At 38.3% G+C, this 13,195-nt stretch overlaps 1 protein-coding gene across 4 annotated transcripts in view; it reads left to right on the top strand.

The window, feature by feature from the left end:
• Window positions 1-5,156: 5,156 nt before the first annotated feature.
• UBR1 (ubiquitin protein ligase E3 component n-recognin 1) overlaps window positions 5,157-13,195 on the top strand; it is a 181,329-nt gene continuing 173,290 nt past the window's right edge. For all 4 annotated transcript variants that reach the window (XM_074235207.1, XM_074235208.1, XM_074235209.1 and 1 more), the window contains exon 1: window positions 5,157-5,369. In XM_074235207.1, the coding sequence (XP_074091308.1) occupies window positions 5,274-5,369 (96 nt within the window). In that variant the 5' untranslated portion in view covers window positions 5,157-5,273. The remainder of the gene's footprint in view (window positions 5,370-13,195) is intronic.

The following is a 13,195-nucleotide window of genomic DNA, read 5'->3' as shown; positions in this document are numbered from 1 at the left end:
CTGATTTGTCTCAAATATAGTGTAATTTGTCTCAAATATAGTGATGCCATTTTGGTCTTCTTTGATAACGAAGGGCAAGAACCAAACTTGACCCTTCCATTCCTTGAAGCTGTCATTCTGTATTTCTTCTCTCTTCTCAGTTATATTCCTAGAAGTTGTTTATATTGATTCCTTCTACTTTTCAGTTTTCATTTCTCAACTATTTGTAATTTGCCTTCTATACCTACTTACTACTCTACTGAACCTGTTGTGGTTACCAATGATTTCTTAATTGTGAAATATGGTCATTCTCCCAGAAAGGATAATGGCCAGTGTTGGAAGGTTTGTGGGAAATCTGGGACACTATTACATTGTTGGTGGAGCTGTGAACTCATCCAATCTTTCTGGAGAGAAATTTGGAACTTTGCCCAAAGGGAAACAAAAATGTGCATACCCTTTGATCCAGCAATACCACTACTGGGTCTTTACCCTGAAGAGATGATGAAAAAAAGGGTAAAAACATCACTTGTACAAAAATATTCATAGCAGCCCTGTTTGAGGTGGCAAAGAATTGGAAATCAACTAAATGTCCTTCAATTGGGGAATGGCTTAGCAAACTATGGTATATGTATGTATGTCATGGAACACTATTGTTCTATTTGAAACCAGGAGGGATGGGAATTCAGGGAAGCCTGGAGGGATTTGCATGAACTGATGCTGGATGAGATGAGCAGAACAAGAAAAACACTGTACACCCTAACAGCAACATGGGGGTGATGATCAACCTTGATGGACTCCCTCATTTCATCAGTGCAACAATCAGGGACAATTTGGGGCTGTCTGCAATGGAGAATACCATCTGTATCCAGATAAAGAACCTTGGAGTTTGAACAAAGTCCAAGGATTATTTCCTGTAATTTAGGAAAAAACCTTGATATTTTATTGTCCGATCTTATCTCTTATACTTTGTTTCTTCCTTAAGGATATGATTTCTTTCTCATCACACTCAATTTGGATCAATATACAACAAGGAAACACTGTAAAGACTGACAAATTGCTTTCTGTGGGGGGGGGTAGGGGAAGGGAAGTAAGATTAGGGGAAAAATTGTAAAACTCAAAATAAATAAAATCTTTAATAAAAAAAGAAATTTGGTCATTCTCTAAATTTTCATTTTTCTTGATTTCTCAAAGCATTTGGGCTGTTGACCACTTCCCCTTTATTTTTCATGAAACTATTTTGTTTGCTTAGATTCTTCTTAGTCTTCACTGAAAGATCATCATGAATGTCCTGCCCACTGTGTGTGGGTATAAACCAAGGTTCTGTTTTAGGTCCTCTCTTCATTTTCTAAACTCCCTGTGATCTGCTCAGCTTTAAAGATATTTTATTCAAATGTCTCTTAAAGAATGACAAGAATTGAGATTAACCAGGTCAGCATAGAAGCACACTCTGTCAGTCTTCCACTCAAGTATTTAGAAGTGCTTGTTAGACCAGATTCATAAACAGTTTAGTCAGGGTGAATGTTTTCAATGTCTGGGTGAATTCTGTCCTTGGTCCATCCTTGTTTCATAAAGGTGATCCAGTAGTCCATAATTCTCTTAAATCAATTCAGCATTCACCTTTTGCTACCAAACTCCAAATTCTGACCTTATTATATATATGAGCTTATTGCTTTGATGTGGTATTGGGAACCTCCAAGTTTCTGTACAATACACATTTGTGCATTTTTTCTATAGTTTTCTTGTTTGGGAGGCACTCAAGATTAAGTAACTTGCCCAGAATCAAACAGCTAGTAAGGATCTGAGACTTAATTTGAAATCGAGCCCTCCTGACTCCAGGGTTGGTGTTCTACTATGCCACCTAAATACTTCTATTTTTAAATTCTTTTCAAAGTCCTTTTGTATACACCAAACCATTAGAACTGAGAAATCATTGAAAGGAAAAAAGACCTTCCATGGGAGACAAATTCCTTTAAGAGTTAAAGAGGAATGGCAATATGGTGAACAGAAATTTTGGGAAAGTTTTAGGAGGAAGTCCTGTATTAAAAATACTTATGTCATCGATTAGCATCTCAGCAGATCTGCATTTCTAATTCCGACTCTTCTGATTTATTGTATAATCCCAGGCATTTGAGAATGCTCTTAATAAACACTTTGTTGATGATTTTAATTTATAGAGTGATTCACCTATAAAACAGGGATAAGCTTGTCATTTACAAAGCAGTTGAACAGAAGCTAATAAAAATAGTTCTTTGAAGGTAAAAAGAGCATAGGAAGTGAAACAAGCACAATGAATACAATTCTAATTTAAATTAGGTCAGGCAGCACTCATATCTTGAGACCAAAAAAAAATCATGTTATATGTCTTGAATATCTGATTTATCTGTCCTATGATCAATTCAATGCATAGCATACTTCGTTAACTTTGTGAAAGTAGTAACCCTGACTTCAAATAACCAGAGAGATGGAGATGCTTTCCCAGTTACTGTCCAATTCAGAATCCATGGGCTCCTGGGATAGTATCTCTACTTTTTATCTAATGTGAGATTATGGCATCAACCAATATGGGCTATTAGTGTTACCTAACTAAAATGCAGAATTGGATACAAGACCAATTATTTAACAAATAATTCTTGAGAACTTACTTTGTTCGTGACATCTTGGGTTGCTGTCAAGAGTCAAAAACATGTGTAAGATACCCATTCCCTCAAACTAACTCTCAAACAAGTGATGTAGATAATGTACATGAATAACTGAAATTACAGTGATATATGATAAGTGAAATCCCTGGTGCAGTGAAGAAATTTCCTGTATCAAATTATTTTCATGACTTTACTGAAAATATGAAAATACTTTTATTTTCAATTTTCATCAAAAATGTGTGCATACATAGATACACACACATACATATTCAAGATTGTAGTATGTAAATGGTTATTTCTCTTTTATTTTATTGTAATTATGTAGAAAACAAGTCTTGTTAGAATCCTCATGCTTATTCAGGTTTTTCTCTGAGATTGCAACCTGAGCATAAAAATAATAAAACCCGGGTTGTTACCTCCAAAATTTCTATATTATGGTAAATACATATATGTATTTATACAAACACACACACACACATATATAGGTATTTATGTATTTATTCATTTAAAAAAAATTCACCCAAATGCTCCATAAGAAGCAGATTTACATTTACCAGAGACACAAGATGGACCAACTTTTAACCCAGGTACTCCTGACTCTAGGGCCAGTGCTTTATCCACTGCGCCATCTAGCCGCCCCCAAGATGGACCAACTTTAAAGTATATGTTGTCTGGAAAATCATTTCATATGTCATATTCCAACCCAAATTATTTGGAGAAGTTTCAAAAAAAAAAAGGCTCTTGGCTGTTATTTACTTATAAAATGAAGGGACTAGAGAATGAAAAATGTCCCTTTCTCTTGTAAAATTCAATGAACCTCTTAAGACCTTAGGTGAACATCCTTATGGAGAAAATAATGTTTGAACAGAGTCCAGAAAGCTAAGTTAAGATGGTGACAGGCTGGGATAGGGTGGATAGTGTTAAGAGGCAGAAGGGTAGAAGGAACAAATGTCAGAAAATTGTTTCCTCCAGTGCTGGACAGGGAAGATCAAGGCAAAAGATTAAAAAAATATTCCATTGTCTTTTGCTATCCCCACCTTTTTTTTGTAGAAGTTATGAATTCATTTAAAATGGATAATACTAATTCTACTTTGCTAGTACAAGTAATGCAGAATTTAAAAATTGTACCATTTAAAATGTTATTTTCAGGGGCGGCTAGGTGGCGTAGTGGATAAAGCACTGGCCCTGGAGTCAGGAGTACCTGGGTTCAAATCCCGTCTCAGACACTTAATCATTACCTAGCTGTGTGGCCTTGGGCAAGCCACTTAACCCCATTTGCCTTGCAAAAACCTAAAAAAAAAAATAAAAAAATGTTATTTTCAGAATATTTTTGTAATTTTATTTTTATTTAAGGGTTATTTATTAATAGGGTTAAGTGACTTGCCCAAGGTTGCATAACTATGTGTCTGAGGCCACATTTGAATTCAGGTCCTTTTGATTCCAGGGCAGGTGTTCTATCTACTGCACCCCCTAGAATACTTTAATGTTTCTTATAAATTAGTCAGTTATTCTAAAAGAAAGCATGGTGAAGAGCAAACATGAGAAAAGGATCCAGAAAACTTGAGTTCTGCTGCTTTTTACGCTCATAAATGACCTACTTCTACTAAACTTTGCTGGATTCAGATCAACAACGTTGGCTCCATGGTAGACCTGAAGCTACAAAGATGACTCCCAGCCCCACTCTAGAGTTTACATTATACAAATAAGGCTATGACGCAGAAAAGGACTAAATATAGAACAAGTGGCTGAGCAAGATTCATGCTTTTTCCAAGTTTCTAAGACTTCTCGGTTTCAGGATTTATTTTGCTCTTCCAAAAGCCTTGGCTTAAGGGACAGCACACGAGGAAGACATGCATTCATGTCCTTCCCCTCACATTCTGTCGAGCCTTATGAACACGAAGACATCTGATGGACGGCAACCGTGTGAAGTGGGGGGGGGGGGCTTTCGTTGTCCCCGTTTTACAGATGAGGAAACTGAGGCACACAGCTTAGGGCCAGCCTACGTCTGCCGTGGGATCTGAACTCAGCTCTTGCCGGCTCCATCCGCAGCAGCACCCCAATGCATCGCTGCTCCCCTCCCCCTGGGGGGAGTTTCTGTGGAAACCCAACGCTGGAGAACCGCCCCGAATGATGAGGCGCTCCCCACCGCGGAGGGCTTGGGGGGACGCCATGGGCCTCAGCCACTATCTACTTGGGGAGCAGTGGCCGGACCGCGGCAACCCCGCGGCCTCAGGCTGGACCCAACGTGCTCGTCGGCCTTGAGCGCCGCTGGATGGGTGTGGATGCTGCAGCCCGCAAGGCGCCTCGGCGCCTCCCCGGAAGTCGGCCTCGTGCCTTCCGTTCTGCACCCCTTCCGCCAGCCGCCCCCAGCGCCGGGGTGCCCAGGGGCGGGGGCGGGGAGGACACCCCGCAGCCCGCCCCGACCGCGGCAGGCTGGAAAAGACTGGAAAGGGCGGGGCTCCGCGCCGCCCCAGGAAGTGACGTCCGGCCGAACACGCAAACCGGAACTCGGTCCCGGCTCTGCGTCAACCCCTGGCACAGCCCCTCTCGGGGGTGTCGCAAAAGTGTCGTCCGTCCTGAGCCCGCTCGCTACTGCCTGGCTTTGGGTCGTCTCCTCTTCTGGGTCGGCCACTGCGGGTGTCAGTCGGCGGCAAAATGGAGGACGTCGATCTCTGGGAGGAGGACCGGGCTGGGGACCGGGCTGGCGCTCCCGGCAGCGGGTCTTCGCCCAGCGCTCAAGAACTCGCCACGGTGAGCCCTTCCCCACGGGTCCCCTTTGTCGTCGTCCCCCTCCTCGTCCGGGGAGATGCGCTGCCCGGGCTGGGGGGGAGCGGGGGGCGGCGTGTCGGGGAGACCCGGCCTGGCAGCGCCGCGGGAGCGGGAGCGGGAGCCCGGGCCCGGCGCGGCGCGGCCTGTGCTGCTGCTGCTGCTGCTGTCAGAGGGCGGCGCGCCGGGCAGCGGGTGCGCCAACTACCCTTGCCTTCCTTTCTGTCCCTCGCGCTTACTTAGCACAGGGCCTAGTGCATACTAGGTGATTAATTCTCTATATTTACGTCTAGTTTTGGGAAAAACCTGCCTTTGTATATTGCGTATTTTATGTATATAATAGTTGTTACCGGGGCAGCCAGGTCCAGAGTCCCGGACCAGGAATCGGGAAGAGCCGGGTTCATCTATGCCCAGTCGCCGTGACGTTCTGGGCAACTCACTTTACCGGTGTCTGACTCCGTTTCCTCAATTGTAGAAGAGAATTATAATAGCACGTTCTCCCAGGGTGGTTGTGAGGCTCCAATGAGATGTTTGTGCCTGGCTCCAGGGAGGTTCTGTAGAAATGTTAGTTTTATATGTATGTGCACATATTTAGATGTGCTTAGGGATGTACGCAATACATCTGCATTCGTATATACACAGATCCACAGGCATCTCTACATATGTACAGACACACACACACATATATATATGACATTTTCATGTGCAGGCAGTTAACCCCTTGTATATGTAGACATGTACCTGGCATGCTTCCACACGTGCTTATGTTTACATATGTATATATATATATATATATATATACACTTAGATATGTATTTATACACTGTCATAAGGTTTAATAGTTTAAAACTTCATTGACTTGTGGCACTATTCATATCTATGTATGTAGACATTTGCATTTGTGCATCCACATATATCCACATTTATATGTACACATCTATGTATTTGTATATAAAAGAATGTATGTACAGAGTATCTATACATATACATATATACACACATATATAATTTTATATATATACATATATATATATATATACACACACACACACAGTGTCTGAGAAGTCATAGTGCAGTTTTAAGCTTGGATAATAAATATAGGGATAGAGGATATGATTGACCTTGTAATTTCTGTGCCAAAGGGAATAAGGAAAATCTTTCAATGTAGATTGTCAGCTTCTCAGACTTAAAATGATCCTTGCCTTTTGTTATAGTCCCAGCACTTAATAAAGTACCTGGTACATACATAGTAAGCACTTAATATGTACTTGTTGACTCTTTCCAGTCAGTCTGCAAACATTTTATTAAAGACCTTTTATGAGCACTAAGTTCTGGAAGGTACAGAAAAAAGTAAAAAATGAACCCTTTCCCCCCTTTCAAGGAGCCTGAAGTCTAATGGAGGAGGAAACACAAAAGCAACTATGTCCAAATAAGACATATACAGAATAAATTGGAGGTAAATCAAAAGAGGGAAGGCATTACTTTTAGGGGAAATCACCTTGAGAAAGATGAAGTTTCTGCAGGAAATTGAAGGAAGACAGGAAATAGGTATGAGGGAGAGAATTCCAATCAAGGGAGGATAACTGATGAAAATGCCTAGAGTTGGGAGATAAAGTGTCTTATTCAAAGAACAGCAAGAGGAGACCAGGATCATTGGAGTACTTGAGAGTGAATAAAGTGTAAGAATTGGAAAGATAGACAAAAGGGGACCATATTATGAAGTGTTTTGATGCCAAACAATGCTTTATATTTGATCTTGGATATGATGAAGTTTTTTAAAATTAAAATTTAAGTATTTCCCAATTATATGTAAAGATAGTTTTCAGCATTTTTTTTTTGATCCTGAGTTTCACATTTTTCTTCCTCCCCCCTCGACAGCAAGTAAATTGATTTAGGTTATACATGTTTAACTATGTTAAACATACTTCCATATTAGTCATGTTGTGAAAGAAAAATCAGAACAAAAGAGGAAAAATACAAATCATGAGAAGGGGGGAAGCATAAAGCAAATTTTAAAAAGCAAAAACAGTATGCTTTGGTCTACATTTACATTCCATAGTTCTATCTCTAGATGTGGATGGTATTTTTACTGACCAGTCACAAGGAGAAAGACATTTTAGGAAGATCAATTGGACAGCTTAGTGGAGGAGAGACACTAGAGTGGGAAGAGACTTGAGACTGACAGACCCACCAGTAGGCTATTGAAATAGTTCAGGTATAAGGTGAAGAAAACCTGAATCAGAGTTGTGGCAGTGTCAGAAAAGAGAAGAGTACAATATGTTAGAGATATAACAAAGATTAAATTAACAGACTTTGGTAACAGATTGACTATGGCAGTAAGAGAGATTAAAGATTGAAGAATGGAGGATAATACATAGGTTGTTAGCCTAGGGGACTGGTAGGATGATGGTACCCTTGAAAATCTGACTTAGAGAATTGGCTAGTGCATTAAGAGATTAAGTGACTTGTCCAGGTCATACTATCAGTATTTATCAAGAGTTGGATTTGGGGTGGCTAGGTGGCACAGTGGATAGAGCACCAGCCATGGAGTCATGGGTATCTGAGTTCAAATGTGGCCTCAGACGCTTAATATTTACCTAGCTGTGTGGGCTTGGGCAAGCCACTTAACCCCATTTGCCTTGCAAAAACTAAAAAAAAAAAGTTGGATTTGAACCCAAATTTTCCTGACCTTGAGGTCAGTTATTTATTTGCTACAAATTGCTACCACTTTGACATAGTATCTATGCAGGGAAATTTCTGTGAGAAAAAGCACTCATGACTGAGGAGAACCAAAATGAGAGGTCCAAATAACTTAAAGAGTTCTAGGAAGGACTGAAGAGAGCTAGGGATTCCAACAGGTGAAGATGAGGAAGCGCAGCAGAGGCTCAGTATTTAAGGGCTAGTAAGAGACAGCTATAGTTTTACATTGATGATCTGAGTCACATTTTGAAAACCTGGTGCTTGTTTCAGTCGGCTGACCTTTTTTGCTCCATTAATCTGTAAAAACTCAGACAGCTCTCTATGGTTCAACTGTGCAGGCAGGGCCTCTGATAAGTGGCACTTTAATGCCACTTGGCTCAGGGAAGTAGTTTTCATTTATTAGTGCATTACTTCCTTTATTGATGTGTTCCTTGTTCACCACAGTTCAAAGGTGCTGTACCTCCTCAAATTTTCTGAGGGCACTTTGTTTAGATTTCTCTTTTGTTCCTTTACTTGGTATCCTTTGTATTAATTGTTTAAATATTTAATTCCACATCCTTTCCCTCATGTACAGTGTATGCTTCTTGAGGATAATGTCTCCAGTGACTTGCACTTAGTAGGTCAGGCATCAATAAACTTTCATTAAACAACTACTATGTGTCTGTGCTAAGAACTTAGAGATGTAGAGAAAAGCAAAGACAGTTCCTACCCTTTGGGAGCTAAGTGCTTAATAAGTGTTTGTTAAATTAAACTAAGCTTGGTTTTTTTTTTTTTAGGTTTTTGCAAGGCAAATGGGGTTAAGTGGCTTGCCCAAGGCCACACAGCTAGGTAATTATTAAGTGTCTGAGACCAGATTTGAACCCAGGTACTCCTGACTCCAAGGCCGGTGCTTTATCCACTACGCTACCTAGCCGCCCCTAAACTAAGCTTGTTAAAGTGAACCTGTACGTTTTAGGAATAGAAAGACTTTCTTTTGTAAGTATTGGGTGTTCTGGATTGGAGAAAAAGGTGTTAGAAAGCTTTAATGGCAAAGAAAATTAAGTGGTTAAATATTTTTATTGTGTGACCTCCAGAAAAATAAAAAAAACTGAATTAAAAGTCAGTAGCAGTATTTTATGCTATACTGCTCTGTGAAACAGAATTACTTTATCAGTTATCAGCAAAAGAAAACTGTATCTTCTGGTAATGTATATTTTTGCCCAGAGTGGAAACAGCTGGTGTTGCTATTAGAGATTCTAATTTAGGTGAGAGATGGAATGTTTTATAAGAATAAAGAGTTCCAAATCTCTTGGGATTGTGTAGTTTGAGGTTTTATAGCCACTGTTAGAGTATTTCTAAAACAGTGCATATTTGCCTGGATGAGTATGATGATGACTGGAGATCCCAGGTGCATACTTGTTCCTACTTTTGGAGCATAGAAGTAGGGACTAGAGCTGTGGTTTCACTGGGTTAGTAAAACCTCAAGGAAGAATCTCTCCTCTACAGCTTTTTTTTTAAGTTGTTTTTTTTTTTTTTGCAAGGCAAATGGGGTTGAGTGGTTTGCCGAAGGCCACACAGCTAGGTAATTATTAAGTGTCTGAGACTGGATTTGAACTCAGGTACTCCTGACTCCAGGTCTGGTTGCTTTATCCACTGGCCACCTAGCCGCCCCCTCTGCAACTTTTCTAGAGAGCAACACTGAGAAGTTAAATGACTTGCTCACAGTCAATATTTGTCAAAGGGAGGACTTAAACCCATTTCTTTCTGTCAATTTTTAGGTAGGAAAGATTCTCATTAGAGTTGTATAGTGGAAGATAGAAAGACCATGCTTTTAATGTTGACTCTGAAACTACCTTGGAATATTTATGGACTTGAAAAACATCAATAGGCATGAATATTTTCATAAATAAAGAATAGAAAAAAGGGGATTGTATGTGAATCTGAAAATCTTTTATAAGATTTTATAACTTTTATAAACAAGAATATAACAGATTCAAGACATAAATTCCAAAGATGTCCTGCTTGACTGTGTCTTCCTCTGTGAACTCCCTTTTCTCTTTTTTACATTTAAAAAAATGTTTTATTGATAGTTGTGTGATCTTAGACTAGATACACTCTCAATTTCCTTAACTATGAAATGAGTATGATAATAATAGCCTTATTACCTTCATTACAGGGTTATTGTGAGAAAAAATTTATTATAAATCTTAAAGAGATACATACATTTGAGTTATCAGACTGGTATTCTAAAAGATGAGGGGTCATTCTAGCCCCTTTTACAGATAAGAAAAGTAAATCTAAGAGATTTTATATGACTTGCCTCACATACAGGTTTTGTTGTAGCTGTTCATTTATTTCATTTGTGTCCAACTCTTCATGAACCCATTTGGGGGTTTTTTGGTAAAGATACTGGGGTGATTTGCCATTTACTTCTCCAAGTCATTTTACAGATGAGAAGACTGAGGCAAACTGGGTAACACAGGTAATTCAGTTTAATTCAATAAACATTAAGTATCCTCTGTGTGCTAGGTACTTTGCTAAGCTCTAGGTAATAATAAATAACATTTATTAACACTTTAAGGTTTGCAATGTGCTTTACATTATCTCATTTGAATGTCAGCATTTTCCTATGAAGAGTAAGTATTGTTATTCTCTTTTCATAGATGAGGAAACAGACTGAAAGAGGTTAAATGACTTGTCTAGAGTTACACAGCTAATAAAACTTGAGGCATGACTAAAACTCAGGTCTTCCTAACTCCAAGTTCAGCACTCTAGCTACTGTATTACCTACCTATTGTCAAAATGCCTTCTTTTTGGATACCCTCTCCCTGGGCTAGTGTCTCCAAATCAGATTTTTTGAGTATATTTCCTTGCCTACTTATCTGTGAACTTGTTTCAAAGTCTAGTAGAGTATTAAAATTCTAATAGAATGAAGGTCTACTTTTTTTACATGTGACTATGCAGTTGATAAGAGGTTTTTTAAAAAATTAATTATATGCAAGATAGAGGGGAATATTAATATTTGTAGAGCATATTCTGCACTTAAGCTTACAGTTGAGTTAGGGAAAGTAAGTTAAGGTATAACTATATATATATATATAAAATATAGATACAGACATAAATATGACATACACATTCATATGTGTGTATGATGATGATGATGATTGTGTTGTTTGCCCTTCCTTCTCAAAAAAGACTATGACATCAAGGAGGTGATACCAAAACATGCACATGAATTGGATTTGTTTGAGGAGATGCTGTACTTTAGTCACTAGCTTCACTTTCTTCTCCAGAGCTATTTGGGTCCAGTGGCTAGATATGAATCAGGATGACTGGAGATGGCCCTGGATGTGAGACAATCAGAGTTAAGTGACTAACCCAAGGTCACACCAGCTAGTAAGTGTCAAATGTCTGAGGTGGACTATGAACTCTCATGCTTCTGATTCCAATGCCAGTGCTCTATCCACTGCACCACCCAACTGCCCTTTTGTGTATGTACATTTATATATATGTACATAATATACAGATGTGTTTATATATTATTTATGTGGGTATATATATATGCATATGTCTGTATATATGTGTAGATGTAAATATAATTATGAGGGAGAATTTGATAGTGTAAAAAGCAAAGTTTTGTGAGGTAAATGAGATGAGATAGATCACTTTATAATTATTAATATCAAATTAGGCATAAAACAAGGAGATGAAGGTTTGCTGCAGTATTTACCACTGTGATGGTTGAGGTCCAGTATATGCATCCAAGTCAAGAAGAATCTTTATAGAATGAGTTCTTAACCTTTTATATGTGTGTGTGTCAAGGACCCCTTAATAATGGATATAAATGAATAGAATGCATAGGATTACAAAGGAAATCATTTATATTGGGATATAATTATCAAAATATTTTAAAAAGAGCAGTTCATAGATTCCAAATTAAGAAACCCTGTTCTAGATAAAAACTAGAGAGTAAAGAACTACTTTTTATTTTCTTTTTTCTTTTTTTAAAAAAATTTTTTTAAGGCAGTGGGGTTAAGTGACTTGCCCATGGTCATACAACTAGGCAATTATTAAGTAAGTGAGAATGGATTTGAACTCCGGTCTTTCTGACTGCAGGGTCAGGTGCTCTATCCACTGCTACCTAGCTGTCCCAAGTAAAGAATCTTAACAACCACTTATGCTATTGACTAAATAGAGTAGTATCTCATAAAAATATGTTTAGACTCATTTTGATTTTGTGGGTAATAGAAAAATTAAAATCTATCTGAGATAAGTTACAAGAGAAAATAAAATTTAAGACCAAAAGATCCTGTATTGTAAATTTTTTTTAGCTTATTCTTTTTATCCCCTAATAAAAGAAGAAACAATCTGTATAGTTGTCCCAAAATGCATCAGTGTCTTTTGTTTTGAACAAGGTAACTATGACTTGCAAAATAATGCTTTGGTCTATAATCCCACTAATCTAGACTATACCAATTTGGAACTAATAATGAGTAAGTAGGAGGTTCTTTATACTGAATCCATTCGAGACTTGAGAGAGTTTGTCAGGAGGAAGAGGAGAGAATTTTAAGCATGTTAAATTATTTAAAATTTTTAATTTATAGGTTACATAAACCTTTTAAAATCATAGTTATGACTTTTTTTTTTTTTAAAGTGACAAGATGTTCATGTGTTCTTGGCATTGAAAATTACAGGTGCCACAACTCAAGTTTTTTTTCCCAGGCAATTCAATGCAATGCTCAATTCATTAAGTCTCAATAATTAAAGAAATATCTTTTAAATGACTGGAGTAAAGTAAAAGTGAACAAGAAATTATAGTTAAGGAGAATCTGAGAGTAGTAAGGAATGAGAATAGATACTGAACCAGTATTAAAGTAGTTGAGAAAATTAGAAGAAAGACCAATAGATAATTAGACGATAGCAATAAAGATTAGAAGAGAAATGATTGAAAGAAATGCATCGTATAAACCTTAGATGATTAAGGGAAAAAGCAGAATAAATGGTATAGAAATAGCCCTGGGAAATAGTATACTCACCCTTCTTGCCTAGGTATTAGAGGTCACAGAGAATGAGAAATAGACATAAGTTTAAACCAACATCACCATATACCAAGATAAACCCCAAATGGATTC

Source organism: Macrotis lagotis, chromosome 4 (genome assembly GCF_037893015.1).
Source record: "Macrotis lagotis isolate mMagLag1 chromosome 4, bilby.v1.9.chrom.fasta, whole genome shotgun sequence".
Classification (NCBI taxonomy): Eukaryota; Metazoa; Chordata; class Mammalia; order Peramelemorphia; family Peramelidae; genus Macrotis; species Macrotis lagotis.
The sequence above is the reverse complement of the archived record's forward strand: the minus strand, read 5'-3'. Positions and strand labels throughout refer to the sequence as shown.